Here is a 22,992-nt window from a genome sequence, read left to right on the forward strand (position 1 = left end):
GATTCCCTTAGTAGATTATTTGGCAGCATGAAAACTACTGCCAAACATGTCTCAGTGGGTCCTGCACATTGTAGTAAGAGGCCACAGAAGTTCGATTCTCTGCCGCTTAAATTCAACAGGGCCTTTACCACCCTGGTGGGCCCCGAGCAGGTTGACCCACTTCACCCTGAAGATCTACATGGTGGCCATTGCAGCCTACTGCACCCTTCTCGTGGCTAGTCAGTGGGCAGACACCCTCTGGTTACATGTTTCCTCCATGGTGCACTGAGGCTGAGGCCTCTGGCCAGAAGAAGCTTATGCTAAGCAGTGGATCAGGATGCTATCCTAAAGACTCAAGTCTACTGATCTCCACTCTCTTGGAGCTCAAGATTCACTCCGTGTGAAGTTGGCCATTGGGATATTCCTGATTACTTGTCTGGCTCCTGGCTCTTTCTCTTGCTTTAGCTGTGCACTTCCACACTAGGCAGAGATTTAAAAGTCTGGGCATATTCGTTTCCAAAGCATCCTCCAACGCAGCTATATTTCCTGAAGAGGAATGTTTCAGGTTACGCATGTAACCATGGTTCCTCAAGGGAATGAGATGCTGTGTCTTGGGGCCATACTTCCAACATCCCTGCAGGCACTTGCTTCATTCTTAGAAGCTGACGCCTGTTTCACCGCATTTAACCTTCCTGGTCACTACGTCACCCCACCCGTGACGTCTTGCCCATCAATTAGACTGATTACACACGTGGTTCAGATCCGGTCATGCTGTCGTTAATTTAGGTATTGAGTAAGATAAGGAATTTAGAATATGGTCATGTACAGTAAATGCTTTATAAGTATTAATAAACAGCCACTGTGTAAATTATAGGCATGCTAATAAGCAACTAGTTAATAGTGAGAACTGGTCCTTATAATGAAGTGTTACCAGCTGTTTTATTGATGTCTTTCTGTAGTTGTAACAATGATTGAGCGATTACATGAGACATAATACATTTCAGTAAATTTGACTGTTTCTTTCAAAAAACCTTCTGATGTTCATTCAAATTTCTTTCATGCTATAACTAGCAATAAAGAGGAAGAGATGATCAGTTCAATGTGCTTCATGTTGCTGCTTCATGTTGAGGCAACTTCAGCAGTCATGCCACATTAAAGAGCAAAATGTATTGTTTGAATTTGATAATAAAATAGACTGAATCTGAGTCATATAAAAAGTAATTCAATACAAGGCTTATTTCAATTATTGCATGAGATGTGCACTACAAATGATTTAACGTTTTGTTAGCGCATCAACAGAAAACACAAAGATTGATCTTGGAATTTAAAAATCAATATTGGTTCATAATCATCAAAATTAATATTCAACTAAAATTGATCAACCAATTTTGTCCACACAGGCCTCATTTTTTTTTTTTTTTTGGACTTTGACCGTCCCAGTCCCTATCCATTTTCATTTTGTATGTAGTATTTTGGTTTCCTTTTTTTTTTTTTTTTGCAAGAACTTTACACTGCAACCAGTTTAAGACAGAAAATAATGAAGAATGAAGTATGCCGTGCTTGGTATTTCCCAATTTAACCTTTGGATCGTAAACTTTGATTTGACATTTATTGCTTTCTTCTTTCTAAATTCCCTTGCTCCTTGTATTTTTATAGATGTCTCTTAAATTGTATGTTTCCTGTAAATTTCAGGTTTAACTTCTGATTAATGTACACAGTTTCTAATGACATATCCTTATTACCTTTGTTTAGTAATTGAAAACAGTTCTCTAGCTTGCTGAATAAGTGGCTCCACTGGGATCCTGTCACATGCTGGATTTAACTGCCTTTTAATTTCCGGCTGTCCTAGATCACCCTATATGTCTGTATTAATTACTCAGAGTGATAAAGAGCATATTTTAATGAAACTGACAGCACTGGGACTGTGTGGTGGAAGTGCACCTGGTCAGTGCCCAGTCCAGCACTCAGTGTATGCCGTTGAGATTTCCAGAAATTAATCTTGAAACGAGCGCAGGTGTAATATACTGCCACTTACCTTTTAATCATAAATGTGTGAACATTTATACCAGTTAATTATGTAAGATAAATGCACAAGATCCACATGATGCATGTCATTATCTACACTGTAGCCTGATATAATCCACTTTTAATGTTGTCTACTGTTTATAAGGTATAATTTATAGCTTTATTTGCTGTTACTTCTTTGTATATCCTTCATTGAAAAATAGTTTAATTGGTTAAAAACAGGTTTGGTTGTTCAGATCCTATCCTATCCTTTCCTATCCTATCCTATCCTATCCTATCCTATCCTATCCTATCCTATCCCATCTTCTTTCATCGATTACTCAACCTCATGTTATTCCAAACCCATAAGATTGATCAATGTTAATATGTGAATTTAAATTAAATCTATTCATTATATAAAGCACCTGGCCCTTTTTAGAAGATTTTAATTAAAACGCTTTATTCACATGGATTACTCGAAATAAAGGGACAATACTTGAAATAAAGGGACAAAAATCTCTCCGGTTTCTTTAAAAATGATCCTCATTTATGTTCCAAATATGAACTAAAACCTTATGGGTTTGAGACACAAGTTTGAGAAAATGATTACAGAATTAAAATTTTTGGGTAAACTATCCCTATTGATTTCAGTCTTTCAGAGTTGACTTTTATTAATGGTGAAAATATTGACATAGTCTCTTGCTTTAATTACATTTGTCTTATGATAGATTCTTTTTTTTAAGAAACATAATTCCTTGAGCTTTAATATATATATATATATATATATATATATATATATATATCTATATATATATATATATATAGATATATAGATATATATATATATACTTAAATAGGCTGGACCCTCCTGTATTTCAGAATTTTGGTAATTTTCATTCTAAATAAATCCACTAAATAAATCCACTAGATTACCCTCCATAAGAGATTGTGTTGTACATTGCATTAAATGTAAAAATTTACATTTAATATTGTACATGGTTCCTTCCAAGTAAATAAATAATAAAATAATAATAATTCTATGAACTACTTGATTAAAAGTTTTCCATTTGTTATTTCCATTTGAAGTCGCACTGACTTATGAGCAATATACTCAAAAATGTTCCTCACTGTGACGATGAGGCCTTTTTCCTGGAAGTATTTGACCAGAGGGATGGTGTTCTGTTTGAAATTAGTCAAGCGACGGTCGATAGCTTTAGGGTTGTCATCTGGGCGACCCTGCTGCTCCGCACGCTTTTCCAGGCGCTCCTTCAGACGCTGGTTAGAGCAGGCCAGAAACACCACCAGGTCTGGAGTACAGATCTACAGAGAGAAAAGGAGTGAGGTGAGTGTCTGTTAACTAGTAGTCAATTCAAGCTGATATTGATGGGTATAGTCACCCTCTGGCAGTCAAGATCAAAGTGATTTGTGGTCTCAGTGATCTGAGAAGATGTAGCTATTGAGAACCACTCTGAGGTTATATGTCTAACACATCTTCGAGTAAGTTTGCCAGTCTAAGATGAGTTTTGGACATACTGTAATGAATGAGATCGGATGTGGACCAAAGGCAAACAAGCATACATCAGTTGTCTTATTTGTAACGTGTAATAACATAGCTAGCTGCTTTGGCACTCAAAATACACATATTGGCCATTTCAACAATGCTTGCCTGTCGCAACCTCTTTATCAAGCACAACATGTCAAAGGTCTTAATTGTATCTGCTCGAATAGCATGTCAGCTGTGTTGTTAATTCTTTGCTTGTTGTTTAACTAACTGAAAAGTGGGAACATTAAAATACAATACACTGATTTTGTCTTTTGTCTATCTGTCACACTGGCAGCAGGCCTGAAGTGACATAATGTGCATTAAGTGCTAACAAAATAATGACCTCAAAGGACAGATATTTGATCTGAAATGCACTGTCATCCTCTTAACAAGTTGTCTGCTGGAAAGCTTTTTGGGAATGTGCACTTAGATGGAGAAAAAAAAATAAAAGACTACAAATGTCAGTTCATAAAAGCCTGAAAGCCTGTCACAAAACAGAAAAGCAGGCCGATTATTTCAACAGAAGCATTGTAGGTGAATTGTCAGTGGAAGCTAAAACACTGAAATTAGAATAGAATCCTGCCATTCCATCAAAACTTCTCTGTAAAACTGTATCTGGATATAGAAAGAAAAATCATTAGAAAAGTCAAAGATAACTAAGGTGGGAAAACTGCCCAATAGTTTTTGAAATCAACAAAAGGTATGAAAACTTTCCTCTATCCTTTCCTCTACTTATCTATCTATCTATCTATCTATCTATCTATCTATCTATCTATCTATCTATCTATCTGTATATATGTATTACACAAGTGACACAGAAGAATAATGGCTGATGAAAATTCAACTTTGACATCACAAAAATAAATTAACACTATTTACTGGTGCAACTGTATTTTTTCGTCCAATATCTAAAAAAAAAAATATATTATATATATATTATATATATTATATACAAATCAATCTCTAAAGAGTTTTGTATTTATCAAACAGAATACATTTTAATTTATACAAAAAGCTATGTTATCACAGCTAAAATGCTATGCTATATCATATGTTAATATTCAGGTAAACTGTGTTTGCTTTCATGGAACCTCGTAGCAGAACATCTAGGTTGTTCTTTTCCATACAACAAAAGCTAATAACGATCCTGCCACGATTCTTATTATGGCTTTTAAAATTAATGAGAATTATTTAACACTCTGCACTATTTTTAGGTCATTTTTCAAAAAGCACATTTGTGACACTGACCATGTGAACTCTTTGTACAAAACATATTTATACAAATTTTATACAAAAGATCAGATGTTCTGGTTTCCATAGAAGCACACGTTTCATCCTGAAGAAATGCATAAAGCTAAAGGGCAAGCTTAATAGAAAGATGCTGGATAAATTCCTGTGGGACGGCGTGCATTGAGGATAAATGTGCCTCAGAGGATTGTCAGAAAATGTCTGGAGTCTTGTTTTAAAGGGTTTTACACCTAAAAGAACTGCCAGAGCCCTGCCATTTATACCTCCCCATGTGTAATACACATGACAGATTGCCAATCTACCTAAACGTGATGGTAACCCTCTGAGAAATGCTCCTGTCCCAATCTTCTCACTGGTCTCTCTGTGGAATTTGCCTTATGATAATCTTCAAAATCTATTAATAGTGTTCTGTTTTTATCTTTTAGTTTCCACTTGTTACCTCAATCATTCCAGTCAGTGAATTCCCTTCCTTTTTTAGTTTTGTGTTAAATACACCTATTGAAAGGAACAGTTACCTAAAAAAAGGCAGGGCTGGGGAGTTCAGCATGACCAAACTTATTTTGGGCTGAACTGTATTGTTAAATAAAAAATAAAACAATTTAATCGCGACTTTTTATCTTGCAATTCTGACTTTTTTTCATAATTGCAATTGTGAGTTATAAAGTCATAATTGCATTATATAAACCAACAATTGCGAGTATTAAGTCAAAATTCAAGTTATAAAATCAGAATTGCAAGACATAAACTCAAAATTTTTGTGAAAAAAAGTCTTTATAACATGCAATTTTGACTTTATAAAAAAAAAAGATAAAAAGTCACAATTACCTTGTTTCATTTTTTATTCAGTATACGAAACAGGCTTACATAGTGCTGCATGCTAACTACACAAAGAAAATGGCTTGATGACACAATATTTTATTAATTTAACAGTAAAGGCCACTAAAACATATATGTTAAGGGAAAAACAGTATGTGTAAAGAGTGGTATGTTAATTCACTCAGATGCCCTACTTCTTCAGGCGTGAATCTGAAGTGTGCATCCAACAGATACTTTACTAGCGCATGTGGGGATTTGTGAATAGCAGTGTGTGATGCAACTGATGCTGATAGGTCATGTGATGATGACAACATGGCAAATGTAGTACGCCTGGATTTGTACTATTGAAAAAAAAGATCCATATATATTAAATATCTCTGTCCATTAATCTTTCTTATTAACACATTCTGGCTGAAAATTCATAACAATTCCTAATAAAGTTAGACTGAGCTTTACCAAATCCAGTTCGATCACCTCTGTCAGCCAGTTCTATCAAATCAGTCACTGGGATGGAACCCTTCTAAAAGGTACAAAGATATGCCATTAAGGTAACAATATGTATACTTTAGGTACTAAAATGTATCTTTAAGATTCCAAAATGCACCCTTTAGGGGTAAAAACAATACAAAGGTGTACCTTTTGAAAAGGTGCCCCCAGTCACAGATTTTTTTTTTTAAATTAGTGTATGATGGAGTAAATAAAATTTCAAAATAAATATGCATGGTATGTTGAACAGTACTTTTTACTTTTTTATAAAATGTATAAAATAAATAAACAAAACAAGTACTTTTACTGGAGTAATACGTTATTAGGATTTCTGTACTTTTACTCAAGTACTTGAATCATGTATTTTGTCCACCACTTATGGTGAGTCAATAACGATAATGGATGTATGAATTTCGCTGAGTCAGCTCATGCCACCTTCTCCGGGACTGACATACTGGAATAATATTTAGCTGACATTTGAACAGGCTGGGGAGACAGTGTCTCTCGGCTTTGCTCAGAGCGGAGGTATTTGGTAATCCTGAAATGATCGCTGTCTTCTGATCACCTCTCGTTCTGTGCTCCTCTCATAATTGGGTTTTAAATCCCTTCATTGCTGCTGCTTATCTCTATTCTGTGAGAGTCAAAGTTAATTCAGTTACTGAGGTTAGTTGTGGTGACACTATTATTGTTTGCCTGGTCACCGAACACACTGTCACACAACATGCAGTTTAGGGTCTGTTCAACCATTTCTCCATCCCACAAAAAGACAGATAATAAGAAAGACATTGCTATTCATATCATCTAGTGCACTGGCAAGCGTGTTGTCGTCTTCACTGATCAGGTTTCATTGTATCCACTCCTTTCATTACATCTAAGCTGATCTCCTACTCTCCATATTTGTTCTATAAGTATTCTTTAAAGATTTCAGCCATATCAGAATCTTTTTTTCTTTCACTTTTTTAATTTTTCTTTTTAATATGTTCAGTGGAGGGCTTCTTGGGAATAACAAGATTTGGATGGTTTCTTAAGGGAATAGTTCATCCAAAAAAGAAATATGTCACACAAAAAAAAGATACCTTGATATTTCGAAATGTCCCTGCAATGAAAGTCCAGTGTTGTAAGGATTGGTTTTCAAAAAGATCTTTGTTTGTGTTCCACTGAAGAAAATCATTCAGGTTTGGAACAACATAAATGCGTACACAATGATAGAATTTACCTATTCCATTTAACCATCAAATACAAGTTAATCATTATCATACATCTTTATTATTTTTTCAACAATCCTCGCTTTTACAGTCAAACCCCATCACAGTTACTGTGTGCATTTTGTTTTAACTAAATTCTAAATAAATACATTATTTTGATGGTGGTACCAAGTTCCACAGTGGCCAGAGTTGCCATATGGAAACATTCATATTTTCTCAATTTACTGTGTTCCTACACAGTTATGTGAGTACTTTTTCTTTGTTTTTAGTACTGATGTATTGGTTTTGTTTGTTGTTTTTGCTTTACATTCTTAATAAACTACTGCTATAGATCCTCTTCAACAACACTCTTCGTCTCCAGCTAAATTTTATAATCTAATAGCATGATTTGAGGGCAAAGTAACAGCAGAATTCCAGCACATTATTGGTTTCTTTAAGGACTGACATTCTAATTTTTGTAATGCAATTTGTTTTGTTTTAGGTCTCAAATAGCATGAAAGTAAAAAATTGACACTGCCGTTTGATAAAACTATACCATAGAGCATAGAGATACCATAGAGTTCCTCAAATCTGGACCTCGAGATCCACTTTCCTGCAGAGTTTAGATCTAACCCTAATCAAACACACCTTAGCATGCTAATCAATGCCAATCAATGGCTGCATCCGAAAACTGAAAAATGCTGCCTTTGGAGGACGCATTCCAAGGTAGGAAGACATCAAGGCACGTCCGAAATCAATGTCAGCTTCATTTCCTGTCTCCTGAGATGCCTTCATCTGGTCGGTTTTTGAAGGCAGCATAAATGTATCCTTCGCTGCCTTTGATATCCCACAATCCTGTGCGTTCCATTCTGTGACCGTTAAGCCAAAAAATAAAGATGGCGTCTGAAAGTTGCTGTCGGTTGTCAGTTTGTGTGTAAATGTATGTTTCTGAACAACGTTTTCCACTTTTTATGTCATTTCTAGCGAGAAGTAATGAAATATCCACTTAGTTATCACCAAAGCTCTCTATATTTTGCTGTAGATCATTAAACCATTACTCCGCCTGTTAAGACAGCAAGGCAGCAAGTCACCTGCCTAAGTTTTCGGATGCAGCCAATGTCTTTGGGATCATTAGAAAATCACAGGCAGGTGACTTTGATCAGGGTTGGAGCTAAACTCTGCCGTGCATTGGACCTCCAGGGCAAGATTTGAGGAAGAGGGCCATAGAGGATTACAGAAATTTTGACCCGATTTGACTATTAAAAATAATGTACAATAGTGTAACATACTGTATGTGTGAAGCAGACTCTTTCATATTAAATTGGCTTTAAATAAAAAGTTAATTAAAGTACAAGAAGTACATGATTAGCCTATTTAATTAAACATGGTGGTGAGAAAAGCTGAAAGGCTGTGGTGCTGGTCGACTGCTGTTTGCTCCCTAGAAGATCTGCAAGTTGCAGGCTGGGATTTTTTTTTTCTGGCATGCCTTTACTCATAAATCCTCTCAGTGACTGTGCTGGCACCTCCAGAAAAGGCGGAGGTAGGGAGAATAAGGATGCACATAAGGGAATCAGTGCCTGAATCTGGGTCCCCATTAAACCGTGACAGCCAGCAGGCAGAAAGTAAACGAATTAATGCAACAGTAAAACCAGCCCTCACTGAACGTTTACTTTTGTAATATACAGGATCTTAATATAAAATGGGCAAGTACAGAAATGAACTTTTCCATTAAGGGGAGATATTTGCCCTACTTAAATTGATTTCCAGGAGTAGTTTTATTCTAACCCTATTAAATGCATGCAATTATTGAACTGAATCAATAAATGCAATTACTACAGCACTTTTACCAGTCAAATTAAATACAAAATCTATCTTTGCACTGCAGAAGAGACACAGAAGATGCATTTGAAGTGGCATTTTGTCTGTACTTAATAAGACTGTTTAATGAGGTTCAGAGGTGGAGTTAATGCATTTACATTAATAAAACAAAAAAATAATAATACAGTAACAGAACATTAGTGTGTTGCCTATGTTTAATGTCTAAATCTAAGTTATATTAACTTCTTGTTTACTGTCTACTATATCATGTTATGAATTTTATGGAGAAAAAAAAAGGATTTCATACAGGGGCATTTTGTGCACCCATACCTTGGATTTTTGAGGGCATCTTTATCCGGTTTGGTGAAATTTCTTCTCTGAAAAGGATGAGAAATTAGCTCAATCACCAACACCCATGGTGGCTATAGAGCCTGGAATTTTATAATTGTATTACTTAAATTTGTGCAATTCTAGCTGAAGGACCCATTTCTACCTGATCTGACTGGACTGAAACAAATCCTATTAAAATTAAAATCAACAGTGTAACCAGCATAATCAGGTTGATTCAGTAATATTAAATATTTTTGACTAGGCATGTCTACTTCTTTGCAACTGTATCATCCATATGCGTAATTACCCACTCGACTGTTGGAATCAAGTCCATTAGCTACGCCAATTCTGATATGTTATATTGCGTCTTCAGTGCTGCTTTGCTTTTGAACACACACACATACATACATACATACATAGATAGATAGAGGCTGGTGATTGTGATGTGTCAGTGTGAAAATGATGCAGTCGAGTTTGATTAGGACACGGTGTAACATTTTGTCCACCAGTGTGACTGGTACATAATCAAAATTACCCAACACTGAACAAAAATACTTGCATGCCATTACATGCCATACCTGTAAAAGAAAGTCAAGCAGATAATGTGACATCGTGAGTTCACTTCTGAGAAAAGCAGACAGTGTTGCAAATCTATTTTCTGGCATCAACAAGTGCGTTCCTCACAGCTCTATGCCTATGTTAAAGCACCTCTAAGATAACTGGTGAGAAATGAGGAAGGCTGGAAACAAGTGTGAGGGATGGAAAGAGACAGAGAGCGATACAGAAGCATACCTGATTATTGGTATCCATTGTACTGCTTATGTAGACAGACTGAACTGGGTGATCACATCATTCACAGCCTGTGAACCACACTATGTGACATTTGCAGCTGGTGACTTCTACCAATTTCAGATCCAGACTGGCAATATTGTGTTTATGTAAAACGTAAAGTTTAATTCGAGACCAACATCAAGTGCGATGAAGGGTAAGGGGCAGCCAAGCTTTGAGTTATCCATAATAGCTAACATACTAATTCCTAACCTGCTGTCTTACAGGAAATAGAAAAAAGTGTGAGAATACTGTAAGCTAATTAGCCATGATGAAACTTGAAGGAAAGGCTGTCATTTAGAAATGAATGTGCATTGACACCTGCAATTGAGAAATGTCACATGATTTCCTCTTATTGTGAGGCTGACATTAGCTCCTTTTAGACAGATTTATGGACATTAATATACACCTGCCATTGCATAAGTCTCATGTGAGTCAAATGGTTCCTGTCAAAAACACAGGGAATAAAGAGTTTCAAGTATAGGTTTGAATTCTGGTGTGTATTACACAGACAAGTCACTCATTCAGATGTGAATCAACAGGGTGCAAGATATCAGTTCACAACCCATTCTTCTTATCACAGGTTGCCAGAACTGTCTCAATGTTTTGTCAGAGATAGATTTGTCTGATCATTCCCCATTAAAGCAACCACTTGTGAAAAGAAGTGTGCTTAATTGTATTGAATGTACACTTGCAGGGTACTTCAAATCTTAAAAGCATATTTCCTAAAAAGCAACTGTACAAATAGGTTTTCTGTAGGAATGTTTTTTCAAGTGTCTTAGATATGTTGCCACAGTTCTTACTGACACACTATAGCAAAATATATAAATAACTGGCTTAAAACCATTATTTTGTTGGTGATAATATAAAATAACCATAATCAACCATATCTCAAAGACAACAGTAGTAATTATATATAAAAAGATATACTTAAGTAATCTTTCAAAAATAAATAATTTGAAAATAATTCTGAAAAAGGAAAATCTCTGCATGTAATAACACTTGATGGTTGCTTTGTTAATTCCTCGTCATCAGTTATAAACCTAGGTGTGCTTTTTGATAGCAATCTTTCCTTTGAAAGCCATGTTTCTAGCATTTGTAAAACCACATTTTTCCATCTTAAATATATATCTAAACTACAATCTGTACTCTCGAAGTTAAATGCAGAAACGTTAATGTATGCGTTCATGACCTCAAGGTTAGATTATTGTAATGCTTTATTGGGTGGTTGCTCTGCGCATCTCCAGCTGGTCCAAAATTCAGCAGCTAGAGCTCAGGAAGTATGACCATATTAGCCTGGTTCTGTCAACTCTGCACTGGCTCCCTATTGAACATTGAATACATTTTAAAATGTTGCTAATTATTTATAAAGCCCTGAATAGGTTAGCTCCTCAATACTTGAGTGAGCTCATAACACATTAAAGTCCTTCATGTTCGTTGCGATCTCAAAACTCTGGTAATTAGATAATACCTAGAATATCAAAATCAACAGTGCCTGGCAGATTCTTTTCCTATTTAGCAACCAAACGCTGGAAAAATCTACCTTGTGTTGTTCGGTAGGCAGCCACACTGTCAGTTTAAATCGAGATTAAAAACCTAGTCTCTTTTACTTGGCATACACTTAATACATCATTGCATTTCTATAATTTAAATCTGTGAAATTATTCTTAGGCTGCATTAATTAGGTCAACTGGAACCAGGAACACTTCCCATAAAAACACCCAATGTACTCGCTAAGATGAATGGCATCAACACTAATATTATTATTATTTGTATCCAGATAGGGCTGTAGCTATCGAATATTTTAGTAATAGAGTATTCTACCAAAAATTCCATCGATTAATCGAGTAATCGGATAAAATGTGTTTTTTCTTAATTAAAGTGCAATATTAATTATGCAAGAGAAAATAAGACTCCTGGGTCTCTTAAAATGAACAACTAAGTTTCCTTTTTTAGAAAATGTTTTATTTTTATTTTTTAAATGCATTGAATGCAGTGCATACATCAAAAATAAACATTTAATTAATACCCATTGTTTCTCTGTCTGTACTTGTACTGTTAATAATGACAATAAAGTTGACACATGAATTAAGCTCATTTAAGTGCCATTCAGTTGGGGTTGTGAATAAAGCATTTTCTGAGATGTACATTAAACATAAATTGATCTTTTAATTATTGAAAATTTACTTAACTTTTTGGTAAACAAAGGGGATTTACTATAAAAAAAATAGAACATGGAAGACATGTTGTTTGATTAAACCTTAAAAAAAAAGTTAGATTTTTTTTTTTTTTTAGTAGTAGTAGGCTATTAACATTCTGCTGAACTATAATATTTAACCGGACTTTTATTTTGACGGGTTTACGTACCTTTACAGTTCTGTGTATGTGATGTGACGCTAGTTTTACTCAAATCAAATGGTCAAATGCTCCTAAAGTGACTGTCAGAGCAGTTCCGGAGATGTTGTTCATGTGTTCACATCCTTACTTAGTGAGAGGACAGAAGCGGAAATCACCGCGAGCGTCATGCGCGCTTCAGTGTGTGTTAATAAAGGAAGTTGCACTTCTGCTCCATTCATTAACAGAGACACACAGAACATGCAGGATTCATATTTAAACAGACTGTTCCGGCTTAATATTTACAGATATTAGTCCATATCGTGATTTCATGTAAGTGCAATTACCTATTTTTAATTAATTCATTCGAAATTTGGCAAATTTCGTGCCATTCCACGTTAAAATGTAAATTCCGTTTTTATGACTGGATTCGGCGATTCCCTCTGCGTTTCCTGCATCGCGGAAATCATAAGGCCCTAGTTGTGGTATGCCAGCTCTATCTTGCAATGGACACACGCCACAACGTTCTCTTTACGTTTGCCCGCGCCCTCAAATCAAAACATTCCATACAAAACACTGCTGACTCCTTGCAGTATGCGATTTCGGACTCAGCACTTGTGTCTCCTTCCGCTTTGTGGGTGATGTAAACGAGTTGTGTCACATTTAAAAAAAATAATTGCAAAAGAACCTGACGTGAGATCTAAAATAAATTAAAAGAGGCTTCGAGGCAGAGGAATTTGCCTCGATAATTTTTTTCAATCGAGTTACTCGAGGAATCGTTTCTGCCCTATATCCAAACCAGATTGTGGATTAGCACCTAGAGACGACCTCTACAGCCCTAAAGGTCAACTAGATGCGCCCTAGGGACAGATCCCCTGCAGAGACCTTTTCACCTCGAAGACCATCGGCACAAGACCATGGGAACCAGACAAGTCCTCTATACCTGTGTTGCAGTCTGGAATTAAACCACACCATGCTGGTTTCATCAGGCCAGAGGTGAACTGAACCCACAACTGTAATTCATGTAGTTTATTTAGTTGTGGTGTTACTGTACTTCTCTAGATATGTGCATCTTGCAGACCATAAAGTTACCAAAAATAAATAAATAAAAACATACTTGCAGGAGAGACTAGGAACCAGGATATCACTGGACTTGAGGTCATTGGACTTGAAGCACTGTGGTCATAGTTTTGACTCTGCCTAGTGAAGTAATGACTAGCAGCCACCTTGAACACCCTAGCATTGCCCAAGCAATCACCCATAACACCCTAGCAAAACACTATAAACCACTCATAACACAGTAGCAATGCAGCAACCATTCAGAACTCCCTTACAATTGGCAAGTAAGTAGTGACCACTCTAGTAACTGCCTAATACACCCTAGCGATGCCATGGCAACCACCCATAACATTTTTAGCAATACTACAGCATCCCCACAAAACACTTTAGAAATACACTAGTGTTCCTGTTTTTGAGAATAAAAAAAAATATCAACACAAAATAAATACCCCTGGATCATGGCAATATATTGAGGACTTATGCATCAAAATAGTCAGTCTGTGCAAGAAATGGAACATTATTTACAACTTTATTACCTGTAATTCAGAGTATAGTACTATAGTACACAGATCCACCCGAACCAGAGTACTCGAGTCAACCCCGCATCACAGTTAGGTACAGGCAAGAAGGCTACTAATGTAACATAAGGTAAGAAACAAAGTTCATTTTCACTATTTGTAAATTAACTTGTAAATAGTAATTAGATGTGGAATCTGTGCAGATCTGGTCCATATGGGTCTGTGTCTCCAGGCTGGGTCCAGGTCGGTTTCCGAGTAGTATGTTTATGACATGTCTCAGTTCTTCATCTAATTCTACATCTAATTAATATTTACAAGTTAATTTACAAATAGTGAAAATGAACTTTTTTTTCTTACCTAATGTTACATTAGTAGCCTTCTTGCCTGTACCTAACTGTGATGCGGGGTTGACTCGAGTACTCGGGCTTGGGTAGATCTGTGAAGTACTCTACTCTGAATTACAGGTAATAAAGTTGTAAATAATGTTCCATTTCTTGCTCAGACTGACTATTTTGATGCATAAGTCCTCAATATATTGCCATGAGCCATGGGTATTTATTTTGTGTTGATATTTTTTTATTCTCAAAAACAGGTAGCCACTGACTTGGTGACATAAGTATGGTAGTAGTGTCATGAGTAGGGATTTATAGTTAGTTGCTAAAGTGATAAATGTGAACACTAGTGTGTTGTTAGGGTGTTTTGTGGGGATGTTGTAGTATTGCTAGAATGTTATGGGTGGTTGCCATGGCATCGCTAGGGTGTATTAGGCAGTTACCAGAGTGGTCACTACTTACTTGCCAATTGTAAGGGAGTTCTGAATGGTTGCTGCATTGCTACTGAATTATGAGTAGTTTATAGTGTTTTGCTAGGGTGTTATGGGTGATTGCTTGGGCAATGCTAGGGTGTTCAAGGTGGCTGCTAGGCATTACTTCACTAGGCAGAGTCAAAACTATGACCACAGTGCTTCAAGTCCAATGAGCTCAAGTCCAGTGATATCCTGGTTCCTAGTCTCTCCTGCAAGTATGCTTTTTGTATTTGTTTTTTTTTTTTTTTTTGGTGGTAACTTTACGGTCTGCAAGATGCACAAATCTAGAGAAGTACAGTAACACCACAACTAAAGAAACTACATGAATCATTCATAGCACAAGTGGTACAAGACAAGTTACACACATAACTTTAATACTTAAGGTTAGTGGTGTAGAGGATTTTGTAGGTCAAGATGTGTCAGGTGTGGTCAGTGTGAATATGGCTGTTTACATATTCTTATTCTACTATTGTAGTCATGTGTTTGGCTGTGTGTGTTCAAATATGATGAGCTATTAAGAGAAAAAAAAACATGTGATCATCTAAGACCTCTTTGTGTTTCTAATATGCAGTCATGACTAGTATTAAGACTAGCCATGATGGCCTGAATGATATGTATTGTTTATGGAAACCTATATAAAGACTATGCAGGCACAGACTCAAGAGATCCTCGGCAGAGTCTCTCGGCTTCATTATCTTTTGATAATAACGTCTATCTTCTGGCATCAAAACCTCAAGTCTTCAAAAGTGATTTCTCAGAGAAGCGGTGAAAGCCACCTCAGGGGTTTGTTCAAATCCTCTACAACAGGTATGAGCAATAATAACCATATGTGTCTGCTCTCTCAGGGCAAAAGCTGGAATACAATCTGAATATTAAATCTGAACAGATTTTAAATGCTAGACATCACACACTTACCGACTTTGTAAACGGTCACAAAGGAAAAACTCGGCATCATACACTAAATGACTGAGGATCGTACATTAGAAGACTTTAAAGTCATTCCAATCACAATAAAATCAAGCAGAAATGTGTGCCTTGTTGTTAGCAGACACATGATAAATAAAAACAATGTGTGTTCTAAAATTGTCTGAAAATAACAAACATGTTTGATATTTTCAGACTGGAAGGAATCATTGTCTGAAGCTAAAACCATGACCATCATAAACAACATGTTTTTTTATTATATCCATCAGCTCAAATCTGCAGATTGGTTCTAACTTTTGGCAATTAGCGTCAACTTCTCCAGAAAGTAAATTGGCAGAAATGCGGGGCAATGTAATGTATTTCAGTCTTAAAGGGTTAGTTCACCCAGATAGCAAAATTATGTAATTGATAACTTACCCTCATGTTGTTTCAAACCTGTAAAACTTCTGTTTATCTTTGGAACACAGTTTAAGGTATTTTAGATTTAGTCCGAGAGCTCTCAGTCCCTCCATTGAAGCTGTGTGTACGGTATACTGTCCATGTCCAGGAAGGTAAGAAAAACATCATCAAATAGCAACATCCAAAGACAGCAAAAACGACGACTGTCTTCTCTTCCGGTCTGTTGTGAGAGAGAGTTCAAAACAAAGCAGTCTGGATATCCGGTTCGCAAACGAATCATTCAGTTCACCAAATCGAACTGAATCGTTTTAAACGGTTCGCATCTCTAATACGCATTAATCCACAAATGACCTAACTTTTTTAATGTGGCTGACACTCCCTCTAAGTTCAAACAAACCAATATCCCGGAGTAATGCATGCACTCAAACAGTACACTGACTGAACTGCTGTGAAGATGAACACCGAGCCGAGCCAGATAACGAACAATAGACTGACTCGTTCACGAGTGAAAAACCGGTCGCATTGCATGGTGTTCGGATCACCAATAGTTCTTTCGGACAGTTCGATTCAATAAACCGGTTGAAGAAAACGGTTTCACCGGTTCTTTTGCGCTCGACGTAATGGCGTCATTTGCGATGACTGCCCCTTTATTCAAGCCTTCGGTTTACCCGCGCTCATAACACTAGCACAGAATCAGTTCAGAATCAATCACCAAAAGAATCAGTTCAGTTCAGGCGCTCTGTGTGTCAGTCTGCTTCACACTGAATCACACATGCTCAGTATCATCAGCTCGAATCGGACGCGTCTGACAGAAACGGTTCTTGACTCGTGAACGAGTCAGTCTATTGTTCGTTATCTGGCTCGGCTTTGTGTTCATCTTCAGTTCTCTCTTCACAGCAGTTCAGTCAGTGTACTTTTTGAGTAAATGAATTACTCCGGGATATTGTTTTGTTTGAACTCAGAGGGAGTGTCAGCCACATCAAAAAAAGTTAATGTCATGATTCTGCCCTCGTGTCCTTGATTTTTCCTAGTCTTGAGGCAGGATCATGACAGACCCATGTTTTGTGTACAAGCACATGGCCTTGCCTTTGGGCCATGTGCTTGTGTTGTCTCGTTCCCTTGCCCCGCCCCCCTTGTTAACCTAGTCGTGTCTTGATTGTCCTATCTGTAACACCTGTCGTGTCTTGATTAGTACCCCTATTTAGATCTCCTAGTGTGCTCTGTCTTGCGTCGGTTCATTGTCATTGTGATTGTACCTCAACTGAGTTCTACAATTGTGATTGTGTGTGAGATTGTGCTGTACCCGCTGAAGTCCTTGTATTACCGTGAGTGTTTATAGTTAGTATTTAGAGTCCTTGTTTATCTTGTCAGTCCAGTCCTGTTTTAGTTATTTAGTCTTTACCTTGCTCCGTGTTTTCCCCCTCGTGGGTTTTGTTTTCCCCTTTTTGTAATAAACCCTTTGTTTGAGAATCCCTGTCTGCACCTGAGTTCCTCCTTGCCTAACCCTGACAGAATGAACCGACCACCAAGGAACTCAGCAGACAGGAGGCAATGCTGGATGGCATCAGCCAGCCAGCGAGATTGTTTTGAGGGCTCTCGCCTTGTGGTGTTCCGGGGGACCAGGGGAGGTCGTTCCGGAGCGAGCGGGCGAGAGGAGGAGCCCCAGAGGTCCCCGCCTACCCAGCTGCCGGCGATCCCGGAGGGTCGTGTCCTGGCCGTGGCAACCCTGGGGGGTCAGGCAAGCCCCTCCCAGAGTCCTGAGGTGCCCTCCTCAGCCAGCAGTCTCCCCATGAAACGAGGGAGACGGTTTTCATGGGAGTCAACTTCTGAGTCTTCGGCGTCCGAGACTGCCCTGCCCGAGACCAAACTCCCCCAACCCGCCTCTGACCCAGCTGTGGCCTCTGCACCGCGCCCAAGGAGGAAGAGGGGGCCTGCCGGTCCTGTGACCCTGTTTCCTCCCGTGCCAGCAGCGGTGAGCGCTGGCGTGCCCGTGCCAGCAGCGGTGAGCGCTGGCGTGCCCGTGCCAGCAGCGGTGGGCGTGCCCGTGCCAGCAGCGGTGGGCGTTCCCGTGCCAGCAGCGGAGAGCGCTGGCGTGCCCGAGCCAGCAGCGGTGAGCGTGCCCGAGCCAGCAGCGGTGAGCGTGCCCGAGCCAGCAGCGGTGAGCGCTGGCGTGCCCGTGCCAGCAGCGGTGAGCGCTGGCGTGCCCGTGCCAGCAGCGGAGAGCGCTGGCGTGCCCGTGCCAGCAGCGGAGAGCGCTGGCGTGCCCGTGCCAGCAGCGGAGAGCGCTGGCGTGCCCGTGCCAGCAGCGGTGAGCGCTGGCGTGCCCGTGCCAGCAGCGGTGAGCGCTGGCGTGCCCGTGCCAGCAGCGGAGAGCGCTGGCGTGCCCGTGCCAGCAGCGGTGAGCGCTGGCGTGCCCGAGCCAGCAGCGGTGAGCGTGTCCGAGCCAGCAGCGGTGAGCGCTGGCGTGCCCGAGCCGGCAAAGAAGAGGGCAGTATGCAAGTCGGCAGTCGTGAGAGCGCAGGAGAGTGCCGCGGCCGACTCTGCAGCAAAGACTTTAGTTCAGTGTATCTCATCTCGTAAGGAGATGCCAATTGTCTTGGCGGCTAAAGCCTTTTCTGATTATTTGTCTAGTCTTGTCCGTATCCTAGAAGTCCCCGTCAGTCCTGTCTTGTCCTCAGACCCTGTCCCCAGAAATCCCGAGTGTCCTGATGTCGTCTCCCCGTGTCCCGTAGATGTCGTCTCCCCGTGTCCCGTGAGTGTTGCCCCGTGTCCTGCTGATGTAGTCATGTATCCTGTTGATGTGGCCCCGTGTCCCGTAGATGTCCCGTGTCCTGTTGTCCCCCCGTGTCCAGTAGATGTTGCCCCGTGTCCCGTAGATGTCCCGTGTCCAGTAGATGTTGTCGTCCCGTGTCCAGTAGATGTTGTTCCCCCGTGTCCAGCTGTCGTCTCCCCGCGTCCCGTAAGTCTTGCCCCGCGTCCCGTAAGTGTTGCCCCGCGTCCCTTGTCTGCTCCTATCATGTCCCCTGTCAGTTGTCCCGAGACCCCTCCCCGCCCCTCACCACCCAGACCTGCCCGTACCCCCCGTCGTCAGCCTTCGTCCTGTCCTCCTAAAACTCCTGCCCCACCCACTCACCCTGGTCTGTCCCCCATGAACTTTGTGGTCCCGCCTCCTCCCCTTCCCTGTTTGTTTTTTTTGATTTGTCACCCTAACCCTGCCGTCGTGTATTCATGTCTGCCTTTGTTATTATTTGTCATGTCTTGTTGGTTTGTGTCTGTGTCCCAGTCTGTCATGTCAGTCATGTCCCGTGTTTGATGTTCCCTTGAGGAGCGTCTGGAAGCCGCTCCTTAAGGGAGGGGTTCTGTCATGATTCTGCCCTCGTGTCCTTGATTTTTCCTAGTCTTGAGGCAGGATCATGACAGACCCATGTTTTGTGTACAAGCACATGGCCTTGCCTTTGGGCCATGTGCTTGTGTTGTCTCGTTCCCTTGCCCCGCCCCCCTTGTTAACCTAGTCGTGTCTTGATTGTCCTATCTGTAACACCTGTCGTGTCTTGATTAGTACCCCTATTTAGATCTCCTAGTGTGCTCTGTCTTGCGTCGGTTCATTGTCATTGTGATTGTACCTCAACTGAGTTCTACAATTGTGATTGTGTGTGAGATTGTGCTGTACCCGCTGAAGTCCTTGTATTACCGTGAGTGTTTATAGTTAGTATTTAGAGTCCTTGTTTATCTTGTCAGTCCAGTCCTGTTTTAGTTATTTAGTCTTTACCTTGCTCCGTGTTTTCCCCCTCGTGGGTTTTGTTTTCCCCTTTTTGTAATAAACCCTTTGTTTGAGAATCCCTGTCTGCACCTGAGTTCCTCCTTGCCTAACCCTGACAGTTAACAGCTTAAGTCATTTGTGGATCAATGTGTATTAGAGATGCGAACCGTTTAAAACGATTCAGTTCAATTTGGTGAACTGAATGATTCGTTCTCGAACCATATATCCAGACTGCTGTTTTGAACTCTCTCTCACAACAGACACGGAAGAGCAGACAATGCTGAATAAAGTCGTCATTTTTGCTATTTTTGGACCAAAATGTATTTTCGATGCTTAAAAAAATTCTAACTGACCCTCTAATGACACATGGACTACTTTTGATGATGTTTTTCTTACCTTTCTGGACATGGACAGTATACCGTACACAAAGCTTCAATGGAGGGACTGAGAGCTCTCGGACTAAATCTAAAATACCTTAAACTGTGTTCCAAAGATAAACGGAGGTCTCACGGGTTTGAAACAACATGAGGGTAAGTTATTAATTACATAATTTTGCTATCTGGGTGAACTGAAAAGGGTGAACTTTAAGTGGAGATAGTGCTCAGAAGTAACTAATTGCATGTTATCTGGATTACATATTCTGATTCCAAATATTAAGTACTTGTAATTTAATTATATTACATTAAAAAAATATTTGTAATCAGACTACAGTTATTTTTTTATTGATTACTTGATTACATAATCACACAATACCAATAGTTTTTTCAGAATTTATTGATTCTCACAAATTCTTCTTTGTCATCTTAATAGCCTTCAGTTTATATACATTCAGAAAATCTTCCATTTTTGTGGACATTCACACAAAGACCAGTCACTGTCATGGAAAAAACAGCTTCGTCAGACCCAATCCCCAATCCAACGCGATCACAGTCACCTGAATACTACCAAAGTCCTTTTAAGACAAGTCATGTCACTCGGCGGCCATCTTTAAAACCCCTCTCGGGCATCCAAATGAAGCTCCTATCTCTTTGAATGGGGATAAACTGTAAAGTGTGTTCAAGCACCAGCCAAGAGAGTGTAAAGAAATACCCTTTGTGAGAAGCAGTTAAATCAGCGGGAGTTAAAAGCAGATCGTAAGTGTATTTATTTCTTGTCTCATTAGTGTTTAGCGCAGTTGTCGTTGCTAGGAAAAACTTGTTTGTTTACTGTGTTGAGACGTGCTGCGTTTGGTCTCGTACTCTATCGCATACGTTGTCAGTGTTGTGCGCTTGCTTAGACCTTAATTGTGATAAACAGTAAAGTACGTTCAGCTGAATTCAATTTCCGTTTTGTCGGGTTTAAAAAAAAAAAAGATTAGTATACCGCGGCAGCAGTGGCGGCAGCCCTCCAGTTAAGCCCTCCTCGTGTGAAGACCGAAGAGTGTAAAGACCATCGACTCTACCGTGCGACTCCACCGGGCAGGGACACCGGCAGGGGATATAAGTATTTTTTTGATTACTCTTTTTCCTTTTCCTTGTTTCATTTCTGTTTCAGTTGTTTTTTGTTTATAACCAAATCTTACTATGTGTTTCCAGATCCCTACTATCATTACCACTCGTAAACCATGCAACACACAATGTAGACAGTGCAATCTTAACAACCTGCATACTTTGCCTATGTCTGCTAATACACTACTTTCTTTTCCTATTGGTCTCTGGAATTGCCAGTCTGCTGTAAACAAAACTGATTTCATTACTTCTATTATTAGTCATTCAAAGCTCAATCTCATGGCCCTAACAGAGACCTGGATCAAACCAGAGGACACTGCTACACCTGCAGCACTCTCCAATAATTTCTCATTTTCCCACTCTCCCCGTTTGACTGGAAGAGGTGGAGGTACTGGTCTGCTCATCTCTAATGATTGGAAATTTAATCCTTTACCATCTTTGGGTATCAACAGCTCCTTTGAATCTCATTCAGTTACTGTTACCTACCCTTTTAAAATAAATTTTTTAGTTGTCTATCGACCCCCAGGACCACTGGGTAACTTTTTGGATGAATTAGATGTGTTGCTCTCAACCTTTTCTGAGGATGGTACTTCCCTAGTTATGCTTAGAGATTTTAACATTCATCTAGATAAACCTCTGTTTGCCGATTTCCACACTCTGCTTGCCTCTTTTGATCTCAACCGAGTGTCAACTACTGCTACTAACAAATCAGGCAACCAACTGGACCTTATTTATACACGAAACTGCTCTACTGATCATGTTCTGGTTACTCCACTGCACACGTCGGATCACTTCCTCCTCACTCTTAACCTCAACATGATCCCTGACATATCACTTACCCCTCCACATGTCATCTTTCAACGTAACCTACGCACACTTTCACCCTCCCGGCTATCTGCAATGGTTTCATCTTCACTTCCTTCCCGTATCCAAAGATGCAAACAGTGCTACTGATACTTTCTGCTCCACTCTTACATCTTGTTCTACGCGAACACCGTTCTAAGCTTAGAGCTTCTGAAAGGGTGTGGCGCAAGTCCAAATATACTACTGATCTTATTGTGTATCAGTCACTCCTATCTTCTTTCTCTGCTAATGTCTCCTCTGCTAAAAGGACATACTACCATAACAAAATTAACAATTCATCTAACTCTCGCATGCTTTTTAAAACATTTTCCTCACTTCTTTGTCCTCCTCCTCCTCCTCCTGCTTCATCTCTAATAGCTGATGACTTTGCAACGTTTTTCATTAATAAAATTAGACACATTAGTGCACAATTTTCCACACCACAATCAGTCAAGATCATATCACCAGCAAACTTACACTCATTTACATCCTTCTCTTCACTCTCTGAGGCAGAAGTGTCAAAACCCATCCTTTCTAATCACCCTACAACTTGCCCACTTGATCCAATTCCATCTCATCTCTTTCAAGCCATTTCTCCTGAAGTTGTACCTGCACTCACTCACATCA

The 22,992-nt window shown here is 39.5% G+C and overlaps 1 protein-coding gene across 2 annotated transcripts in view; it reads right to left on the reverse strand.

Moving 5' to 3' along the window:
* Positions 1-22,992, reverse strand: part of LOC128025844 (adenylate kinase isoenzyme 5) — a 147,555-nt gene that overhangs the window by 109,130 nt on the left and 15,433 nt on the right. For both annotated transcript variants that reach the window (XM_052612408.1, XM_052612403.1), the window contains exon 6: positions 3,112-3,303. In XM_052612408.1, the coding sequence (XP_052468368.1) occupies positions 3,112-3,303 (192 nt within the window). The remainder of the gene's footprint in view (positions 1-3,111; positions 3,304-22,992) is intronic.

The sequence above is a fragment of the Carassius gibelio genome, chromosome A2 (genome assembly GCF_023724105.1).
Source record: "Carassius gibelio isolate Cgi1373 ecotype wild population from Czech Republic chromosome A2, carGib1.2-hapl.c, whole genome shotgun sequence".
Classification (NCBI taxonomy): domain Eukaryota; kingdom Metazoa; phylum Chordata; class Actinopteri; order Cypriniformes; family Cyprinidae; genus Carassius; species Carassius gibelio.